At 43.9% G+C, this 23,751-nt stretch overlaps 1 protein-coding gene across 3 annotated transcripts in view; it reads right to left on the bottom strand.

Annotated features, from left to right (window-relative positions):
* Positions 1 to 23,428, bottom strand: part of QPCT (glutaminyl-peptide cyclotransferase) — a 169,020-nt gene extending 145,592 nt beyond the window's left edge. The window contains exons 1-2 of one of the 3 annotated variants that reach the window (XM_083176441.1): positions 23,198 to 23,426; positions 9,674 to 9,820 (exon numbers count right to left, since the gene is read on the bottom strand). In XM_083176441.1, coding sequence (XP_083032567.1) covers positions 9,674 to 9,820; positions 23,198 to 23,320 — 270 coding nt within the window. In that variant the 5' untranslated portion in view covers positions 23,321 to 23,426. Of the gene's footprint in view, positions 1 to 9,673; positions 9,821 to 23,197 lie in introns of all 3 variants that reach the window. The other 2 variants (XM_083176440.1, XM_083176442.1) reach the window with 2 other exon arrangements.
* Between the last annotated feature and the right edge of the window lie 323 nt (positions 23,429 to 23,751).

Raw genomic sequence — 23,751 nt, 5'->3', positions numbered from 1 at the left:
AGAGTGGCTGACCATCAAGGCCACAAACCGACAAGGAATTGACCAAGGGAATGGGTTCGAGCCCCAACGAACCAACCAGACCCCTGTCAATAAAATTGCCGGCTGCACCGCAATCAACAAAGGCAGTGGTATCGACAGTGCAGTTATTACAGGTGACAGAAACCTGAATAATTATCGAGTCTAGGGGAGAAAAACAAGATAGGCCCAAGTGAGTTTCCCCAAACACACTTAGGCCCTGTCTTTTCCCGCCTTCAACGGGCAGACAACTGCACGGTGACCCTGACCTCCACAATACAGACAGAGACCCTTCAGCCTCCTGCGATTTTTTTCTGTGGCTGATAAACGTGTAGCCCCAATCTGCATGGGTTCGTCACAAGCAACCTCGAGGTTTCCCCCAGGGAAGATGAGGGAAATATCCCGGAGTCCCTCTCCCTCTGGCGTTCCCGGAACCTCCGATCTACCTTGATGGCTAATTCCATAATTTCATCAAGGGAGGTCGGGGTAGGGTAGTGAACCAATGCATCTTTTAACGTTTCAGATAGACCAATGCGAAACTGGCTGCGGAGTGCTGGGTCATTCCAACCAGAATCAATGGCCCACCTCCTAAATTGGGTACAATAAGCCTCTGCATTACTCTGACCCTGCCGTAGTGCCCTCAGGTTGGCTTCGGCTGAGGCAGCACGGTCCGGGTCGTCGTAAAGCAACCCCATGGCAGAAAAGAAAGCATTCACAGAGGTAAGGGCCTCGGACCCTGCGGGAAGGCCGAAAGCCCAGGTCTGTGGGTCCCCCTGTAACAGGGAGATAACCATTCCCACACGCTGGGATTCCAAGCCGGAGGAGGCCGGGCGGAGTTTGAAGTAAAGCTTACATGACTCTCTAAAGTTAAAAAACTGGGAACGCTCCGCGGAAAACCGGTCCGGGAGACTCAACTTGGGTTCGGGGTTTCTGGATGAGGATAAGACCCCTTGCACCCGTTCCTCTTGTGAGTTCACCCGGAGGGTCAATTTCTGGAGCTCTTGTGTCAGGGTATGCATCTGCCCCGCCAAAGCGTGACTAGCAGCCTGCTGGGCCGGATCCATGACAGCTGACTGAAAGCTGGGTGAAGTATGTGGCCGGCTATAATGTTAGGGACACGGGAGATCTCGCCAACCCTAACTCCGTTGTCACCTCTTGGAGTTGGCGGATGCGTGCTAAGCTAACCTTCACCAATAATAGCCGCGTTCGTGGGAGCCCGTTAGTCAGGCTCCCACCCCGATGCCACCTGGTCTTACTAGTGACAACGCAGCCGCCAAGGCCAGAGGTAAACAAGGGGAAAGCTACCTAACAACCAAGAGGCGAGAACTACCCTGCCCTACGGAGGAGGGTGCCAGCGGATAGCACTCTAAGCTGGAACCCGCTATGCCAATGCTGCTGGCAACGGGTAAGACAATACACAGTAGCCAAACTGACAGGTGTAACAATACACAAGGTAGACCCAATAAGATAATGCTAACAGGTGTAACAATACACAGTATGCTGACACAATAAGTACTGCTGACGGGTGTAACAATACACAGTATGCTGACACAATAAGTACTGCTGACGGGTGTAACAATACACAGTATGCGGACACAATAAGTACTGCTGACGGGTGTAACAATACACAGTATGTTGACAGAATAAGAACTTGATGAGTAAGGAGACAAAGAGTGGGAATCTCCCAACTTATCTGACAACAGAGGGATCAGCAGGCAGAAACAGACAAGGATCCTGGAGGCAGTCAGGAACAGGTCACTGGAAACAGGAGCCAAATGCTGAGTGGAGCCTGGAACCGGGAACACTCTGGACACCAGATCAAGAGCTATAGCCGGCGTCTGAGTGTCCCGGCCATTCAGTTTAAATAGCGCGCCAAGCGCTACCCTGACGCTGCGTGCGGCGTCATGTACACCCCTTCCTCCCTGCGGCCGCCAGGCGTCCCCCGTCGCCTTGGCAACCGCTGCGGCAGGGGAGGAAGGGGTTGTACGCAGGCAGCCTGAGGTCCGTCAGCGTCCGCCGGAAGCTCCCGGCTGGTGACGCGACGGCGTCGAGGTAACCCGGCAACCGCCGGGACGGCATTAGAGGAGACTGCCGGGCGAGCGGAGGCGCTGCCCGTGCAGCTCCTAACAGTATGTTACGTTGGATCCATGAAGATATGTTCAAGTTGGGAACCAATTTGGCAATGGCTGTCAAAGACATTGTCGCAATAGGGGGGCTAAAGTTAGGCAATTTGGAGACCAACTTGTCCCATGTACGTATGGCAGAGGAGGTAGAGGGGAGCAAACGTAAATTTAATGGTCGTAAATGTCTAGGTGTCCATAGGATATCTGCAAGGGGGTATGTAGAACATGTAGTTTGTTCAATTGTGACCCAGGGAGAGGAGTGGGGAGTTATCCAGTATTTCAATTCAGCTAGGATGCAAGCATCCTGGTATGCAGACAAATCCGGAAGGGCCAGGCCTCCACGGTGTCTAGGTAAGACCATACGGGAGTAAGCTAACTTAGGTGGGTGGGATTTCCACAAATATTTAGTGAGTATAACTCTACATTTGTCCAAGTATTTCTTGGGGAAACTGAAGGGGATTGTTCTGAATAAGTACATGAGCTTTGGCAGTAATGACATTTTAAAGGCAGCTAAACGACCCAACCACAAGATTTCATAGGAGAGCCATGACGAGGTCAAGGTTTGAAGGGCAGCAATGAGGGGAGGCAAGTTCACATCGAAGACCGCTAAAGTGGATGGAGGGATGTGAACGCCTAGATATATAATAGATTTGGTATTCCAGTTATAGGGATAGAGGGAACGTAATGGTGCCACATCAACCTCAGGTAAATTTACCGGCATGGCATCAGATTTCGTTGTGTTTAACCTATAATAGGAAACCGCACTAAACATGGATAGAAGGTCATGTAGGTGTGGGAGAGAGAGGATGGGGTTGGTGACAAAGAGAAGGACATCGTCCGCAAAAAGGCACAGTTTATGGGAGACCAAAAAGCAAAAGGAACTAGAGGACACCCTAAAAGGGTGAAAATCTAGAAGGGGGGCGCTTTGACACAAGTGGCTTCTAAGCAGCTGCTGGGAACAGGTTAGTTACTCCTGTAAGAATGTGGTACAACAAGGGAAAAAAAAGGGGAGTAGCAGCGCTAGGGAAATTAAAACAATGAATTGGATGATCTTTACATAAGAAAATATTTTACTTGGAAAAAGTAACACAACAAACAGTTAAAAAACAGCACATCTGAGTGTGCACAAATATAAAACACAATTGCAAGGCGTAGGGTACCCCAATACCGCAATAGGGAGAATAATGTGAAGAGTGCTCCTAACCCCATTTGCCACCCTGATTTGTGAATTGGAGTCCGAACCAGCCCAGTGGAAGATTCAGCTTTCCTCCCAACTACTACACCACCCAGACGTTTACCCACTCCAGGATCATTGCTTCATTCCCTCAAATGAAAAGGTGACCAAATAATTGTCCTCCTAACATCTCCAGTGGTACCGGTTATTTGTGCCAACTTGGGCCGACCACCAGGATACAAGGACATTTGGACATTCTCCACCTACCAATCTACCCATCGCAATTTCTGACTGGAGCGGTAATTATCCATCCTTTTTCCAACTCTGGGCATACTAGGACCGGACTCTTCACATTATTCTCCCTATTGCGGTATTGGGGTACCCTACGCCTTGCAATTGTGTTTTATATTTATGCACACTCAGATGTGCTGTTTTTTAACTGTTTGTTGTGTTACTTTTTCCAAGTAAAATATTTTCTTATGTAAAGATCATCCAATTCATTGTTTTAATTTCCCTAGCGCTGCTACTCCCCTTTTTTTTCCACAGTTTATGGGAGGTCTGGCCACACAGTAATCCTGGGAATTCGCTGTCTGATCTAATCTTGGCCGCAAGGGGTTCCATTACCAGCACAAAAATCAAGGGTGAGAGGGGGCAACCCTGGCGGGTGCCATTGGATATAGGGAGTGTGTCCGACAGAAAGCCATTGCTAAATACTCGAGCTGTGGGGGAGCCATATAATGCCATGATGGCTGACAGTATAGATCAACTAAAGCCAAATTTGGACAGGACAGCCTCCATATATATCCAATTCAACCTATCAAAGGCGGATTGAGGACATATTAACATCAAAAGATATATAGGCATCTGGATGTCTGCGGATTGTTTTGATAGTGGACATTTGTAATTATTGCAATTATGAGTAAAGCTGTGTTTGTATGATTACATATGTATATTTTTATTATTTCTATTTTTATTTAATTTATTTTTGTAATGTACTTAATTTTATCAAATGCTACATATAATAGCAATTTGTCTGTCTGTATATATATATATATATATATATATATATATATGTGTGTGTGTGTCTTTTTAAGAATTGCGGCATTAATATGTATATGAATTAATGAAAATACAAGCGGGACAAAATATCAGAATGAGGCGTATGGCAGAATTTAAATGAGGCTTGTTCATTACATTGGGGCATGCAGAGTGAAAAAATGTGTTATAAAGGAGGAAAAAATAATTACTGAATATGCTAATGAGGCTGGACTGAAAAGGAGACACAGGTGATCAGCTACAAGTGTCTTTAACACCAGAAGGAGGCTTGGAGCGCTTAAAACAAAATGGCCACGGGAGCCTACATGTGAATGAGAAGGAGGCTTGGACCGCAAACCCGGAAGTGCAGGTGAAACGGAGGCGCGAATGGCATCGCTATAAAACAGCAACATGGAGGCATCTGGGCTCAGACTGAGGAAGCCGCCGATCAGAGTTAAAGGCAGAGAAACGCGTTTTTGAGTGAGCCCCATTGTGCTGGTCCCGCATTCACAAGTTGCACAGCGAGGTTTTGGATTACAAATACCCAATTGGGTGGTCTCAGCAAGAGCAACACTTCCAACTTAAGGATTTCTGGATTATAGATCTAGTAAAAGTTTGGAGAGACTTACCCTTATTTCATTTATCCAATAAGCGCATCACCCAACAGGGTTTGAAACCCACGTGCAGGACTGGTAACTATACATTAACCATTGCCTCGAATAAAACTCTAAGATGAATATATAGCCTCATATTACTATCTAAAAGCCGCAATCTTTTATATGTTGTATGTCTTGTCTGTTGATTATTGTGCACAATTGATATCTACTGTATATGCATTATTTTATGTATGATTTTAATAAATGTTATCTTTAGTATGGACATTTAATTCACTGAGCAGGACTGCACTTCTTAAAGTGACAGACACCTTTTCGGTTTATGTCACAATCCTCCATTTCTACTGCATAGAAACATAGAATTTAATGGCAGTTAAGAACCATTTGGCCACTTTTTTTTAACCATATTGTTACTGTACCTCAAACCACATTTGATCCTTATTACTTTGTAAGGATATCATTATGTCTATCATAGCATTTTTATATTTATCTAAAGCCTCAGCCTCTACCACTTCTGATGGGAGGCTATTCCACTTTCCTTTTTATAATTTTTTTTTGTCAAATTTCCCTTCTGTTTCAGTGTATGTCCTTGTGTTCTAATACTTCTCTTCATATGAAGAATGTCTCCCGCCCGGACCTTGTTATAACACTTGATATATTTAAAAGTTTCTATCATATCCCCCTTTCCCTTCTCTGCTACAAACTATACATATAAAGGTATTTAGTCTTTCTGGGTACATTTTGTTATGTAGGCAATGTACCATTTTAGGTGCCCTTCTTTGTCTCTAATGTATTTATTTTCTTCCAGGGATGTGGCCTACAGAACTGGATACAGAATTCTAGATGAGGTTGAACCAATTAGTCATTAGATCTACAGTGTCTAGGTTGACAGTCAAAAGGTAAACAACTATTGGTCAACATGGTCAAAAGGCCAACATAGTCAAAAGGTTGACATAGTCAAACAATCAACATAAGATTTTCATGATTTTGGGGGGTAAAAAATAGAGGCAGGCTCTGATTTACTCTGATTTCAAAGCAGGATCTTATTGGCTATCCCAAATCAAATGACAGTTGTTGACAGTTGATAGCCAATAAGATCCTGGGTTGAAATCAGAGTAAATCAGAGCCTGCACATCTCTAGTAAAAAACAGACTTTACCATCCATTTTTGCACAGCGTAAGATTATAATGGTGTGCCGAGCGCAGCAAGGCACAGTGTCTGAAGCATGGTGAGCGCAGTGACTCATTCGAGGGTGTGCAGCATACTTATACGGTGTCCATGTCGACCTATGTCGACGTAGACATCCACAAAAATATGTCAATCTTTTGACCATGTCAACCAATAGTTTTCGACCTTTTGACTGTAGACTTAGACACTATGGGGCCAAATGTAATAGGGTGAGAGTTTCAGAAAGTGAGAGATTTTGGGAGAGTTTTCTCCTTTTTTTTAAAGCAGCAATCAATCACACTGCAAAACCAGGTTGATTTTGCCATGTTGTTGATTGCTGCTTTAAAAAAAATAGGGAAAACTCTCCCAAAATCTCTCACTTTCTGAAACTCTCACCCTATTACATTTGGCCCTATAGATCTAATATACAATAACCGTACCAATTGCCCATACTGTGGCATTATTAATGCTTTCTTGCTGCTGAGACCTCTCCCTGTGTAACCGGCACCATCCCTGCAAGATTCTGCTGTGTGACAACCCACTGTTCCGTCCGCATCGCCATCAAGACGCTGAAAACTGGAAGGTAACCATCATTACAAACGTACACAGAACATTCAAAACAAGCGAACATCAATCATGTATACAAAACAACATTAAGAATAAACAAAACAGTGAATGGTGCAAACAAAGCATGAGAATGTGTGATTAATGTAAAACAACGTGTGCAGACTTCCGACACAAACGCCAGTGACATGGAGCATCTGATGGTAAAAAATTAAACATAAATGCTGGCATTGTACAATAAAACAAAATAAAGGAGCAAAATGTATAACAGTATGTGCCTACCTGAGCAATTAGTTTAATTATATATAGAGGTTGTCCAACTTACTGTCTATAAAAAACTTTTTTCTGGACAAACCTAAATCTTACTTAGATCAAATAAATATAAAAATACATATAATGGTGAGTGCAAATCAGTTCTAGCCTTGGTAATGTACATGGTCTTAACTTACTGTGATATCTACAAGAGATCAGTCACAGTATATATATCATATATAATACATGCTGCTGATCCTCGACAACCCTTGATCAAGGGATTGCTACACAATGTTGAAGAAAAACTAGCCTCTCAAAAATATTTGAAGAACACTCCATTCTTTTAGAAACAAATCCTTTCAAGTTAGAATTTGGGCAGCAGTGCCTGATGCCCCTCTCCCGCTGGAGGTCTTTTTTCCATGTAATGTAACCACCCGCCGTGGCCCGAGATTAAACCCCACCCCTTGACCATTGGCTCTGCACCCAGCGCACAATTTCTACTAACAGGGAGAGACAAACTTTATAGACTAATTCCAATACGCTACACCCCTCTCTGGAAACCCCCCTCAATAAATCCTTTGATGGGACACTATGGAAAAGGTGAAACTGTGTGTGCTGCACAGTGATTTTTTTTTTTGGCCCGTGGAGAGTAAGGGGGGGGGGGGGGGATGCTCAACATTGGACATTGAACGGAGTGGAAAGGTGCTGTGGGTGGACACTGAGTGGATTGAGGGAGACCAAAGATTTCTGTTGCTGGCCCTGGTTCAGAGTGATCTCGTTCCGCGGAGCTATTACTACTGCTACTGCTACCGCTGCCGTCCCCGACTTCTCTCCATGGTTTGCGGATCCATCCGAGATTGGTCTGTTCCTCCTACTGCCAGATTTGCAGCAAGGTGAGTGGTGCAAGACCTGTAATGCCGGCTCTGTAGAGAGCAGGGCTCCCGGCAAAGGAGCATTGCTGGTCTGCTCTCTGATCATTCCCTGCAGCTTCCCCATGTACTGATTCCCCAGCAGCACAGAGTGTATCAGGACAGGGCTGCATGTGATTGGGGCAGTGACATAATTGTGGAAGGAGTAGGGAGCCACAGACAGAGTTCTCTTAATGGGCCAATTTATAATAGATTGCCTATTGGCTGGGAACTATCTTACTGCTCTTCCCCTGACAGATCAGCGGCAGCGCATGCCAACATTCTCTTTGGTGGGTGACATATGGTGCCCATGTGCAGCTTTTTGAACTACATCACATCGTATATAGTGTAAAAAGTATGCTGCTGTAGCGCATCTCATGCGTTTTGAACTAGATGCGATGCAATCTAAATCAGGTTTTCCCAGAAAAAAGTTTTTTATAGATAGTAAGTTGAACAACCTATTTATATAATTAAACAAATTGCCTTGTCCAGCAGGCGCTGTTATAAATACTGCTGCTTTATTTTGTTTGATTGCACAATGCCAGCATTTATGTTTAATTTTTTTTTACCATCAGATGCTCCATGTCAATGGCGTTTGTGTAGGAACACGGCGCCTCTGTCTTAACACACGTTCTTAAACATTAATCACACATTCTCATGCTTTGTTTTCACCATTCACTGTGTTGTTTATTCCTAATGTTGTTTTATATACATGATCGGATGTTAGTTTGTTTTGAATATTTTGTGCACGTTTGTAGTGATGGTTACCTTCCTGTTTTCTGTGTCTCAATGGTGACGCATCCGGAGCTGTGGGTCGTCACTTCTTGCAGATGTGAGGTGGAATCCAGCAAGGATGGCGCCAGCTGCTCCGGTTGATGCGGCCTGGATGGACACTGAATGGCTGGGTGACAAATGGAACGCCTGTTTAATGCTTTCCACTGGCACGGTTTGTTATCCTGATGAAGGGGTCTGAGGGATGAGCCCTGTAACATTGATGTAGTTTCACTGCACTAAATATTTTATGAAGCATTTTTAATACTGCCTTTTAAAATGAGACACTACTGGTAGACTAATAGGACCAAAGAGGCCCAATATTCTAGTCAATGGATTCACCAGAATGCTTGAGTGATAAGATTTCACATAATATTGAACCTATATTTGTATGCACTTCAGGTCACTAAGTGGACTTCAGTCAGGTTCACCCTGTACAGAAGCATTTATTGTCTTTATTCGTAAGGTATTTTATATGGGTTTTTATGCGATATTAAGTAACAAAATACTTGGTATAAGGACAGTTGATTTTTTATCTTTTTGGATATCTACTGTTTTAATTGCAACAGTCGATTTGAGTAAAAAATGAATTGCCCAGGTGCTCCCCTTACCTTCTAATATATGTGAGTTAGTTTATTATGGTGAGTGTTGAGCCCCTATATTTGTATTTTAGTCACAGGCCACTGCACCTCAACCTATGAATGGCGAGTGCTGTTTGCACCCTATTCGTAGGAATGGCGAGTGCGGTGGTACTCTCTCTCTCTCTCTCTATATATATATAATTGTGTGTAATTTGATTGTGTGACCACACCCCTTCCTTGTGAGATCACTGCCCCTTTATAAAATATAGATAGTAGGGAACAAATTTATAATATGAGGTGTCAAAAACCCATAAACAACCACCTCTCCAGAACCACTTAAGCCCTGCCTATTAGACTAACCTAAACCATAAAATGACAAACCTGATTGTCAGGAGTTATTTCTGTAGTCATCAGCAAAGCTTCTAATATTAAAACTTAGATTTTCCTAGTATGTTGTTATACTACTCACTTGCCGCACTGCGTAATTTCCTGGTGATCCAGAAAATCTTTCAATAAGAATAGGTTTTAGATCCATCTTCCACATCAGAGAAATGTCTGTCTGGGACAAAACGCGTCGGACATCAGTTGTTCGCAAAACAAGTGGGCGATGTGAACTCTGCATACATACGTAAATAAATAAATAAAATTACCATATTTTAAGTATCACTTTTAATATGTAGTATTACAGCAGATGCTACTGTAACAGCTTTTATGTAATTACATTTTTCAAAATATTCACTTATGACTCTTGATCATGCAGTAGATGATCTAGGCTAGGACAAAAGGGTGCATACAATCTTAGCAGACACTGACAAACATGTGGGTATAGCCTGCAGATAAATATGAATTAAGACAGTGAATGAATAAGACTATACAGTATTTCTGTTGGATTTTTTTTTTTTTTTTAAAAGTATGTTAATTGAGCAACCAAATGAGCCAATAGTACAGGTATGTAAAAACATGAGGAGCACAGGATGCATAATATCCCCTTATAAGAACCACAAAAGGTTAACACAATGCGTACAGGCTCCCATACACTTGGGCCTGATTTCACCCAATTTCAGTGGATCAGGCCAAGAAATCTAGTGAAATCGGCCCAAATCGCATGTGTATAGCTGGCCATACATGTACAGATTTATTGTCAGATCTGGCTGGTTGGAGCAAAAGCCTGGAAATATCTGAATGACAGGTTTTGGCAGTTTCCCAGCATTTCAAAGCAAATGGTCAACTGTCATTTACTCTCATCCGTTACTAGGTTTTTGTTGCAACCAGCCAAATCAGAGAATCAATCTGTAGATGTACTGTATGGCCAGGTTAAGACATCTGATCCACGGTACAATCAGCGGCTGCCCATTCTTTCAGCTGTTTGTTTGTTTTTTTTCAAATCCGCCCAACGCTTGGAGGTTAAACCTGCAGATACAGTAGGTGTGTGCCATCGCTAGCACACACCTATATACGGAATTGGATGTGATACATCGTGGGTGCTAAAAAGCACTTGTGATTTGCCGCTATGGGTCCAATTTATGTTCTGCAGGTCTGACCGCCGAAATCAGCACCAAATAGCATAGTTTATGGGGGCCTAAAGAAAAATCAGAATCTGACCCATCAGCAGCACATCGCGAGTACTTTTTAGATGTATTGCATCCGATTCTGTCCATAGGTGTGTGCCAGCACTGGTACACACCTATCTGCAGGTCCGACCTCTGAGCGGAAGAAAACATTCAAAATAATGGGCAGCCACTGATTGGCTGAGAGAACTCTCTCGGCCAATCAGTGACCGCCCCTTCTTTTGAATGCTTTTTGAATTCTCTTGCCCCCCGCTGCTGCTGCAGTTTCCTGGGAGTCTTTACATGCGATAAATCACATGTAAAACATGATACATCCGATGCCAAATCACATGTGAGACTCACAGGAAGCTGCAGAGTGACAGGGGAATTGGATGCGAATCCCTTCAGAGAAGTCGCATAGCGTATGGGGGCCTTAAACTTTGAATAGTGCAAATTGCAAATTAAGACACATGTACAGTCTGTTGTCTACTGGGTGCTTGGGTACGGCACATCGCAGACCGAGTAGACAGATTGTTGGGAGGGGCTGGGAGCAACCCGGCGGTCTTGGTACACATCGGTACCAACGACAAAGTTAATGGTAGGTTGGATGTCCTCAAGAAAGAGTATAGGGAATTAGGTATGAAATTAAAGGCGAGGACATCTAGGGTAATATTCTCCGAATTATTACCAGTGCCACACGCTAGCCCAGGGAGGCAGAGGGAGATCAGGGAGGTAAACGTGTGGCTAAAGGACTGGTGTAGGAAGGAGGGATTTGTGTTCATGAAACACTGGGCGGACTTCTCGGTCAGGCGCCATCTTTTTTGCAGTGATGGATTGCACCTGAACGAGGAGGGGGCTGCAGTGCTGGGGGGAAGGATGGTTAGAGGGTTGGAGGAGATTTTAAGCTAGGCAATGGGGGGGGGATAGCTAGATACTATGGGACCCATAGTGAGAATAGTAGGATTGGGGTCAAGAATCAAATTGAGGGAGGAGGAGGGGGAGGACATAGTTACAGGCAATGTCCGGGGTACTAATAAGGGTAATATCGTGGGTAATTCATGTGCTCCAGGAATATTATGTAATAACAGTAATCTTCTCCTCATTACAGATCTTAGGTACAGATGACCTTAGGATATATGAAGTAGTTAACGACATAGGAAGAAGTTTAAAAACTGTAAATAGGTGGCACAGTGGGAATGGTGGGGAGGGCTGTAGAGAGTCTACTAAGGGGGAGGTGGGTACGAGGAAGTTAGTAAGGAATACAAATAAGTCCAGAGGAGAAATTCAACACAATGTTAGGGAAGCAAATAAAATGAAACCTAAATTAAAATGCCTACTGGCTAATGCAAGAAGCTTAGCAGGTAAAACCGGGGAACTTGAAACTGTGGTCACTAGGGATGATTATGACATTATTGGTATTACAGAAACATGGTGTAACAAGTCGCACAATTGGGCATTATGCATGGAGGGATATACACTCTAAAGAAAAGACAGGGAAAATAGAAAGGGCGGAGGGGTGTGCCTATATGTAAAAAATAACAACATCATGTGAGAAAGAAATGAGCACAGGTACAGAGGAAGACTACACGGAGGCCGTGTGGGCAGAGATAACCGACAATAACAAAAAAACTAATAACAGAAATTTAATAGGGGTATGCTATAGATCACCGAACATAAACGAAGGGGACGAGTCTCTTCTTTTAAACCAAATCAAACAATCATCAGATCAGGGTCAGATATTAATTATGGGGGATTTTAATTTACCTGATATTGATTGGAAAAACGAAACATGTAAAATAGCAAGAAGCAGTGGGTTCATAAGCTTACTTAATGACCAGTTTATCACACAAACGGTAGAAGCTCCAACTCGTAATAAGGCATTATTGGATTTGGTATTAACAAATAACATAGATTTAGTTTCAAACACAAAAGTAATTGAACACCTAGGGAGCAGTGACCACAATATGGTTTCACTGGAAATCAACTTCAGTAAATTACATCATAAAGGATCGACAACAATACTAAACTTCAGAAAAGCGAACTTCAAATTATTCAGAGAAGCCCTAAAAAGAATTGTGTGGGAAACAGTTTTTGAGGGGATAAATGCGGAGGAAATGTGGGATACTCTAAAAAATTTACTCGAATCATTAACTATTAAATACATTCCTAAAGTAATTAAGGGTAAATTTAATTTAAAAAAATCCACCATGTTTGGACAAAAAAGGTAGGTCAGCAATCAACAATAAAACAAGAGCATTTATATTCTATAAAAAATAACTTAAATGAGGAGGGGTTCACCAAATACAAAGAATTAAACAAAATTTGCAGAGGGGCAATCAAAGTACAGTAGCTAAAAGGGATTATGAACAGTGCATAGCCACTGAAAGTAAACTAACCCCAAGAAGTTTTTCAAATACATAAATAGTAAATGTATAATTAAGGACAACATAGTCCCACTATCCGATATCAATGGAAAAAGTTTTACGGAGGACAAGGGAAAAGCAGAACTGTTAAATGAGTTCTTCTCATCAGTGTTTACTAAGGGAGAGCAGACTGTGGAACGCACACATACCACAAATGGGATGAACAAGCCGGACCTCAATATTGGTTTCTCTACCGAGGAAATAATATTGAGGCTCAGCAAAATCAAAACAAATAAATCACCTGGGCCAGATGGGATTCATCCTAGGGTACTAATGAAATTAAGGGAGGAATTAGCTTCCCCTCTACATTATATCTTTGATAATTCACTATCATCAGGAAAGGTGCCAAAAGACTGGAGAATAGCAGAGGTAGGGCCATTATTCAAAAAAAGGAAAAGGAGGATCCCGCTAATTACAGAAATATGATACCAGTACTAAGTGGAGTGCCATAGGGTTCGGTTCTTGGGCCCATTTTGTTTAACATTTTTAATAACGATATTGGGATGTGGTTACTCAGCAATGTATCCATCTTTGCGGACAATACAAAACTGAGCAGAGTTATTAAATCATCAGAAGATGTCACCATGCTTCAAAATGATCTTGACAATCTAGATGAGTGGGCAAAAAAGTAGAAGATGAGGTTCAATGTGGACAAATGCAAGGTCATGCACCTTGGGAGACATAACCAGTGTGCTAGTTATAACCTAAGCGGGGATGAATTGGGTAATTCAGTACTCGAAAAGGATCTAGGAGTCCTAATAGACAACAAACTGGGGTGTAGTGCTCAATGTAATATAGCAACAAAAAAGCCAACAAAATTCTCGCATGTATTAAAAGGGGCATGGAAACTAGGGACTCAAAAGTAATTATACCTCTGTACAAATCATTGGTTAGACCACACCTCGAATACGCAGTGCAGTTCTGGGCCCCGCACTATAAAAAGGACATCATAGAATTAGTAAAAATCCAAAGAAGAGCAACAAAGCTTAATATGGGAATGGAGAATTTAAGCTACGAGGAAAGATTAAACAATTTGGGACTATTTACACTAGAGAAAAGACGTTTAAGGGGGGGGGGGGATATGCTCAACATGTATAAATATATTAGGGGCCAATATAAGGAACTGTCAAACACCTTTTTTTCTACTAGAAAGGAATCTAGGGCACGAGTTTAGATTAGAAGAAAAAAGATTTTGTTAATCTAGAAGAAAAAATGTATTTACAGTCAGAGCAGTCAAACTTTGGAACTCTCTTCCTGGAGAAGTGGTGTTGGCAGACACTATAAATACGTTTATATAAGGTTGTATAAACATTTATTGGTTAAAAACATCCATGGGTACGAATAAGTAACATAATCTGTCTTAAAAATATCAGAACATACTATACAACAAGGGATTGTACTATAAACATAGGTTGAACTAGATGGACGCAAGTCTTTATTCAGCCTCACCTACTATGTAACTATGTAAGATGTACAGTAGTACAATCAAGAAAATCTGTGAGTTGTTAAACACAGTATAACCAACAAAGTGTGGTTAGCTGCTCCGGTTAACCCTGCGTTTCTGAGGAACTTTATTTCCTCTTTCCTCTTTCGTAATGACAATAAATAAAGTTCCTCAGAAACGTTGACCACACTTCTGTGTTGTTTCAAGTGATTCATAGTGAAGTCTCCGTGAGCACTCTGTATTAACCCTCCAGCAATTTTATATATATATATCCTGATGACATTTCTGTTTAGGAAATGAAACGTTGATATGAGATAAACTCATGACTTGACCGAATTCTGAGGATCTGAGTGCCACTTGGATGGTATTTATATTGTGTCTGGACCATGTATTTGGATGTGGGGGCACTATTTGGAATAGTGCCTATATATATATATATATATATATATATATATATATGAGATAGAAGGGAGTTCAGAGTGCGCCTCTATTTTCACATTACAATCACAAGTAATTTTTCAATAAATTACAATATAAATTTCAATATTTTAAAAAACAACTTTTATTCAAAAGTGTCTTCTGCAAGATGTAGGTAGCCCTAGAAAGTAAAAAAAGTATTTTCATTTAATGACCTCTCCTTCATCCTCCTCGTCCTTTGATCTTTTTCCTCCTCTTCATCATGTTCTTCTCGTTTATATAAAAAAGCACTTGTATTACATTCATTTTATGTATGTGTAAAATCACACTGATTTTTATTATGATTCACAGTGTGAAATTGTCTGTACAAATCTGCTATAATGCCCCTGAGGAAGTCAAGTTTTTGACGAAACGCGTTGGGCTACCTACATCTTGCAGAAGACACTTTTAAATAAAAGTTGTTTTTTAAAATATTGAAATTTAGGTACTCTTTACCTATCACGGCGCCCATCGTGGGGATCGCGGGCATCGCGGCCAGTACATTAACGGCCGCGACGCGATGCCCGCGATCCCCACGATTTCCCATAGGGTTCAATGTTAAATTTAGTGCTGCCCGCGATTTTACATTCAATGCTTCAATGGCCGCGATTTGGCCATAGGAATCAATGTTAAATGGGCCACAGAGCCCAAATAGGCACAATTAACACATAAATGTCCCCCCAAATTTATAACGCCACCCCACGATCCACGCAAGCGCAGCGGTACGTGTCCTCCGACCTTTTCATACCCCCACTATCCACGTCGGCGAGGAGTTGAGAATAGAATAGTGTGGCGAGCGCAGCGAGCCACCGAGCCCGAAGCGTGGCGAGCGCAGCGTGCCCCGCGAGGGGATGCGGATACCTGTGAAGCCCGCGTAGGGCCACGTTTACCTGTGAAGGTATCCGCGCGCGCTCGCCACGCTTCGGGCTCGGTGCGCTCGCCACACTATTCTATTCTCAACTCCACGCCGATGTGGATAGTGGGGGTATGAAAAGGTCGGAGGACGCGTACCGCCGCCCCTCGCGGGCTCGCTGCGCTCGCCACGCTTCGGGTTGGCATGGATCGTGGGGTGGCTTTACAAATTTGGGGGGACATTTAAGTGTTAATTGCGCCTATTTGGGCTCTGTGGCCCATTTAACATTGATTCCTATGGCCAAATCGCGGCCATTGAAGCATTGAATGTAAAATCGTGGTCAGCACTAAATTTAACATTGAACCCTATGGGAAATCGTGGGGATCGCGGGCATCGCGTCGCGGCCGTTAATGTACTGGCCGCGATGCCCGCGATCCCCACGATTTCTTTACCCGCGACGCCCGCGATGGAGATCGTGGGCGCCGTGATAGGTAAAGAGTACCGAAATTTATATTGTAATTTATTGAAAAATTACTTGTGATTGTAATGTGAAAATAGAGGTGCACTCTGAACTCCCTTCTATCTCATATATATATATATATATATATATATATATATATATATATATATGTGTATGTATCCTTCATTTACATTCACATAATTTGAAGTTCACTCTATTAGGATTATTTCCCCTGTCTCTCTGCGTGTTGCCGCCATCTATAGCCCACCTGGGCTTCCCAATACTCAATTTCTGGAAGATTTCTCTACCTGGCTCCCACACTTCTTATCTTCTGACATCTCCACCATCATCCTGAGTGATTTCAATATGGCTATTGACAGTCCACCATCTCTGCATGCTTCCGAACTCCTCTCTCTAACCTCCTCTCTCGGCCTCTTCAAGTGGTCTGACTCCTCTACTCATGAGGAAGGCCACTGCTTTGACCTTGTTTTCACCAGGCTGTGCTCAGGCTCTGATTTTACTAACACTCCCTTCCCTCTCTCTGATCACAATCTCTTCACCCTCTCGCTCTCCTCCTTTATCCTAAGCTCACTGACACTGAAGAAATCATGCAAGCCTACTCAAACTCGCAGAAATACTAATGCTATCAATTTTCCACAACTTTCCAGCTCTCTGCAACAACAGCTCTCACTGATTTCTACATTAACCTCTCCTGACTCTGCTGTTTCCCACATGTACCAGACTCTTGTAAATAGCCCTTGATGAAGTGGCTCCAGCTTCCCATTACACCCCACGCAGTCTTAGATGCCAAATAACAAGGTGACTTCAAAATCAGTCACGTAAAGTAGAACGCCAGTGGCGTAAATCTCATAATATGACTGATTATCTCACGTATAAGACTAGCTACCACTCCCACTGCAATGCTTTGGACTCTACCAAATAAACATACTTCCAATCTCTCATCTCTTCTCATGTCACCAACCCTAAGTGACTTTTTAACACCTTTAAGTCTCTTCTGTACCCTCCCTCTCCTCCCCACCAGCTACTATCAGTGCACAAGAACTTGCCTCCTACTGTATTTTAAGGACAAGATTGATAACATCCGAGATGAAATGGTATGCTCTTCCACAACCTCTAACCCACTTTTTTCCCCACCTGAACCCTCTGGCACTTTCTCTTCTTTTGAGCCCACAAATGAAAAGGAAGTATCCACACTCTTCTTATCCTCCTACTCCACTACTTCTGCTCTTGATCCTATACCTGCACAAGTCATTAAAACTCTATCTCCTGTGCTTATCCCAACCTTAACTACAATCTGGAATCTCTCTCTGGCTACTGATACTTTTCCATCTCTGTTCAAACATGCAGTGATTACAATGAACACAATTCTGACCCTAACTCTATCTCTCTAACTATCGCCCTCTCTCTCAGCTCACGTGCCTCTCCAAGCTACTTGAGAGACTTAGAATATTCACTAGGAATAGTCAGGCGCCTGGTATTGAGCTGATTCTTCAATTAAAGCAGCTGCTCAGGTGTGGGGGTAGTCACTCCCCACTTTTTAAAGAGAGAAAAAGGGGAGACACGCACTAGGCGAGTCGAGCAGCACTTAACACAATGAATGATACCAAATGGTAATGATACCTACATTTTTACCAATTGGTATCATTCATTATGTTAAGCGCTGCTCGACTCGCCTAGTGCGTGTCTCCCCTTTTTCTCTACTTGAGAGACTTGACTACTCTCGCTTCACACACTTTCTTAACCCTCACAGCCTATTAGACCCACTTCAGTCAGGCTTTTGTTCCCAACACTCCACTGAGACAGCACTGACTAAAGTGGTGAATGATCTGGTAACTGCCAAGTCTAAAGGCCATTATTCACTACTTTCTTGGATATCATCTTACCTATCTGATCGCTATTTCAGTGTTTACTTCTCTGACTCTACCTCCTCTTCACTATCTCTGTCAGTCGGAGTTCCGCAGGGCTCAGTCTTAGGTCCTCTGCTGTTCTCAATCTATACTTCCTCTCTTGGCAAACTAATCAGCTCTTTCAGATTTCAGTATCACTTGTATGCAGATGATACTTAAATCTATCAACCCCAGAGTTGTCACCACTGGTTTTGAGCCGAGTCTCTGAATGCCTCTCTGCCATCTCATCTTGGATGTCTTCCCGCCACCTCAAACTCAAAACAGAATTACTTATATTCCTACCAGCCAAGAATAGTCACCCTCCTGATATCTCAATAACTGTTGACAACTCTACAATCTACCTACCCCACAAGCGTGTTGCCTATGGGTCATCCTTGACTCTAAACTGTTCTTTGTTCCCCACATTCTGTCGCAAAACACATGTTACATGCATCTAAAAAACATTTCCAAAATACGACCCTATCTCACACAAGACACTACTAAATCTCTTGTCCATGCACTCATTATATCCTGTATTGATTATTGCAATAGTCTCCTAACTGGTCTTCCCAAGAACAGACTCTCGCCACTGCAATCCATTTAAAATGCTGCTGCTAGGCTGTTCTTCCTAGCAAGATGCTCATCGTCTGCTGATCCACTCTGCCAGTTCCTCCATTGGTTGCGTGTGTTTTACCGTATTCAATATAAAACACTACTCGCATATAAAGCTAATAACCACTAGCATATATCTCTTTACTTATCACAAAATATATCCCATCTTGACTACTCCACTCTGTGCAAGATCTGCGTCTTTCTTCTGCATGGATCACTAGCTCCCATTCACAATTACAGGACTTTTATCGGGCTGCTCCCACCCTATGGAATGCCCTTCCACGCACAATAAGACTCTCTACTAGCCTCCAAACTTGCAAGTGTTCCCTGAAAACTCACCTCTTCAGGCAAGCCTATCATATTTAAGTACCACACGCATAACCCTCTGAGGCACTTATGTATTATATAGCTTTTCTTCTGGACTTGCAACTTGGTGGGACTGCTATGCTATTGCTGGTGTCTGTCCTCTGTGGTGTCTTAGATCTGTGGGTGCCCTGGATGGGAAGCAGCCCGCCCCCCGCATGTGCATCATGGGCGCATTAGCATGGGAATGCCCATGAAAAGCTGGGTGTTCACATGGGTGCAGCCCGTCGCTGCAGCACCATGCCCGCACTGCTAGGTGCGTATGGGATGCCATGCCTGTTCGCAACAAGTGCCTGCACATGCGCAGACGCCAAATACATAGGGGAGCGAACAAACTAGAATAGCCCCCATAATCCAACAGATCTTTTCAGTGAACTTTACTTACGTGAAAACACCTCTTCCCACTTTCAGGTTGCATGCACTCATTTGCTTAAGAGGACCATACACGCTGCGATAGCAGTGTGCGATGCGCGCTCCAGCGGGAATTCTCATCGCACGGTACAAAAAGTATGTGCTGCACATAGTTTTTGTACTGCCCGCAGATAGCATCGCACGCAAATCGCATGCAAAATGCATGCCGTGCGATGCGATCCAGCCCATAACGCATCGCAACGCACACTGCTAACGCAGCGTGTATGGGCACCTTAAGTGTGTGTAGTGTGACTTTTGCTAAGCGAACAGGTGTGGTACAACGCACCAGTCAGTATACCGGCATCAAATTCCCAACCCTCAGTACTCTGGGGTGGAGGGGGGGGGGGGACTACTAAGATGCCCCTTGCAAGCGCGGTGGCTCGATGGAGAATAGCTTCTGTCAGTTGCGATCTCAATCTCAGGCATTTAACAGTCAGATTTCCGATGTCGGTATACTGACCGTCAGAAACTTGACCTGTGTGTCATCCGGCACCCCAGCAAACATGTATATGCTTATATATGCAACAGGCCCCTTGAGTGTTGGAAATATATAAAATTGTACAAACCAGAAAATATTTTGTATGGAAAAAATGTATAATTTCTAACACAAATAGTTATAATAATTTGTAATCCTTCATAATACGGTGGTGCTTTTACCTATGTAGGGTAACAGGTTTGAAGTGATTTTTTTCTTAAAACCACTTTAAACCTGTCTCCCACCCAAAAAATATGTAAGCTAATACCCCTTTCCCACTGCAGGCTTTACACGTGTAAATGCCGTTTTTTTAGCCTTTTTAAACGGCTAGAGCTGCAGTGGGAAAGCTCCAGGTTGCTTTACACGGGTAACAAATACCGGTTTTTGTTACCCGTGTAAAAAGCAGTGTTTTTAACGTGTAATAGCCGTTTTTTCGGCAGTGGGAAAGGGGTAGCCCTTTACCCGTTAAAAAAAAAACGGCATGGGGTCCCCCCCCACTGCCGAAACCAGCACCAGGCTGAAGGAGCCGGGGCTGGTAATAAAAAATCAGGAAACCCGACAAATAGGGGTTCCCTGATTTTTTACAACCAGCCCCAGGCTCCAGGTCCGGGGCTGGTTCCCAAAATACGGGGGACAAAATGACTAGGGGTCCCCCGTATTTTAAGAACCAGCCCCAGGCACAACCAGCCAGCAGGGTAATGCCACAGCCGGGGGACACTTATGATATAAGTTCCCGCGGCCAAAGCATTAACCCTACCGACCAGTCAGCCTGGCCAGGGGCCCTGGGGGAGTGGGGACCCCCCCAATAAAGGGGTCCCCCCCCTCCAGGACTTACCTGACCAGGCTGAAGCCTGGTGCTGTCCCCGGTGACCCTGGAGCGGTGGTCACCGGGCTGATGGTATTGTGTAAAAAATAGAATAAAAACCATTGTCTTTTACTGGTGAACTATGAGTCCCAGCAAGCCTCCCCCGCAAGCTGGGACTTGGAGAACCACAAGTCCCAGCCTGCGGGGCATTAAAGGGCCCGCTGGGTCTTGTAGTTCCACAGTAAAAGAAAGAGTTAAATAAACACACTGACACACGTGAAAAATAAAAGTTTAATACATACATAACACATACATACTGATACTTACCTATCTTGAGCCCGTAGGTAGCCCTGGTCCTGATGTCCTGGTCCGTGTCGGCGTCTGTATCCAGTCGGCATCCCTGTCGGCGACGGCGTCGGCGGTCCGGAGTCCGAAGAAATCCATTTGGGAAGCTGTGGAAGGAAATCCTACTCACCTGTCCCAGCGCGACGTAGTCCAGGTAAGGTCTTTGCAAAAAAAAAAAACCGAGAACGCGAACCAAGCGGACACAGCTGAGAGCCGCACGGTGTTTACATCGTGCGGCTCCGCCTCCCGAATGCCGCTATTGGCCGCCTTGCGGCCTAGCGGCTCCTGATTGGCCGCTAGGCCGCAAGGCGGCCAATAGCGGCATTCGGGGGCGGAGCCGCACGATGTAAACACCGTGCGGCTCTCAGCTGTGTCCGCTTGGTTCGCGTTCTCGGTTTGTTTTTTTTGCAAAGACCTTACCTGGACTACGTCGCGCTGGGACAGGTGAGTAGGATTTCCTTCCACAGCTTCCCAAATGGATTTCTTCGGACTCCGGACCGCCGACGCCGTCGCCGACAGGGATGCCGACTGGATACAGACGCCGACACGGACCAGGACATCAGGACCAGGGCTACCTATGGGCTCAAGATAGGTAAGTATCAGTATGTATGTGTTATGTATGTATTAAACTTTTATTTTTCACGTGTGTCAGTGTGTTTATTTAACTCTTTCTTTTACTGTGGAACTACAAGACCCAGCGGGCCCTTTAATGCCCCGCAGGCTGGGACTTGTGGTTCTCCAAGTCCCAGCTTGCGGGGGAGGCTTGCTGGGACTCATAGTTCACCAGTAAAAGACAATGGTTTTTATTCTATTTTTTACACAATACCATCAGCCCGGTGACCACCGCTCCAGGGTCACCGGGGACAGCACCAGGCTTCAGCCTGGTCAGGTAAGTCCTGGAGGGGGGGGACCCCTTTATTGGGGGGGTCCCCACTCCCCCAGGGCCCCTGGCCAGGCTGACTGGTCGGTAGGGTTAATGCTTTGGCCGCGGGAACTTATATCATAAGTGTCCCCCGGCTGTGGCATTACCCTGCTGGCTGGTTGTGCCTGGGGCTGGTTCTTAAAATACGGGGGACCCCTAGTCATTTTGTCCCCCGTATTTTGGGAACCAGCCCCGGACCTGGAGCCTGGGGCTGGTTGTAAAAAATCAGGGAACCCCTATTTGTCGGGTTTCCTGATTTTTTATTACCAGCCCCGGCTCTTTCAGCCTGGTGCTGGTTACGGCAGTGGGGGGGACCCCACGCCGTTTTTTTTTTTTTAATTCTCCCCCCCCCCCCTATCTTTACACTGCTTAAACGGGTTTTTAAACGGGTAAGTGTGAATGTGACAAAAACAGCTTTTAAACGGTAATTTACCGTTTAAAAGCTGCAGTGGGAAAGAGTCTTTATGGCTCTTACCCGTTTAAAGACCCGTTTAAAAAAAACGGGTCTTTACCCGTGTAGGCAGTGGGAAAGCAGCATTAGAAACATTTCTGAAGGTAAACTTGTATTTTAGATTTTGTAATTAATAAAAATAACAACGTAATTTAACTTCCTCTTCCAAACAGTTGCAATATTCAACTTTACCCAATAATGTAATACTTGTACCAGGGTAAGTTGACATACAGTGTCATTAACTATGGACATTACTTTTCTACGATGGGCAATAAGTAAAGGCAAAAAAATAGTAATTTGATGTGATAAATGTAAATACAATAAATGTCCAAGTGCTGAGTGATAGTTGTCACTTGTCACTGCATCACTACTAAAATAAATACTTGGAAGAATCTCTGCCGTTTTGAAGGAATTTCGTTTAAGCACAACAGGATGTGGCTCATCAGTGCACATACAGTACGCCCGGGAGAAGACTGCCATTGTACGTTGTATACAGCTAGTGTATGGAAATGTACCTACTTTTTCTGTTGTCCACTGAGTGTTTGCGTTGTGCCCAGAGACCAGAGTGGGGAGAACAGACAGGCAGAGCATCCCCATTAAACAGGCGGCAGGCATTGCTCTGCTCTCCATCCTGCTCTCCATGTGTGAGCGATCAACAGCAGCACATCTCCTCCGGCGTCAGCAGCAGCAGCAGCAGCATTCCTCTCCCTCTCCCCCGCTGGTGTAATATCCCGCACCGCAGGAGGGAAGAAGTCATAGGTAGGCGGGGAAACAGACCCTGTAGGCGTACGATAGGGCATGTTTGCTACATAACATGTAGTCAAATGCATGTATCTGTGCGTCATATTGGTATGTAATGATGTTGACATCTGGGAGGAAATCGAGTTTGTTGTGAACACTATCAAGGCACCACTTTTAAGTCTTTTCATTTAAATGCCCAGTATTGTCTAAATAATAATAAATGACATTTTACAAGAAGTTTCCATTTTGATAAAAAGTCCAGTTCCAGGTTGTCCATAAGGGATGCAGTTTAAATCCCGGCGGTCGGGATCCCGGCGTTGAAAATCCCGATG

Source organism: Crinia signifera, chromosome 3 (genome assembly GCF_055691185.1).
Source record: "Crinia signifera chromosome 3, ASM5569118v1, whole genome shotgun sequence".
In the NCBI taxonomy this organism is placed as follows: Eukaryota; Metazoa; Chordata; class Amphibia; order Anura; family Myobatrachidae; genus Crinia; species Crinia signifera.
The sequence above is the reverse complement of the archived record's forward strand: the minus strand, read 5'-3'. Positions and strand labels throughout refer to the sequence as shown.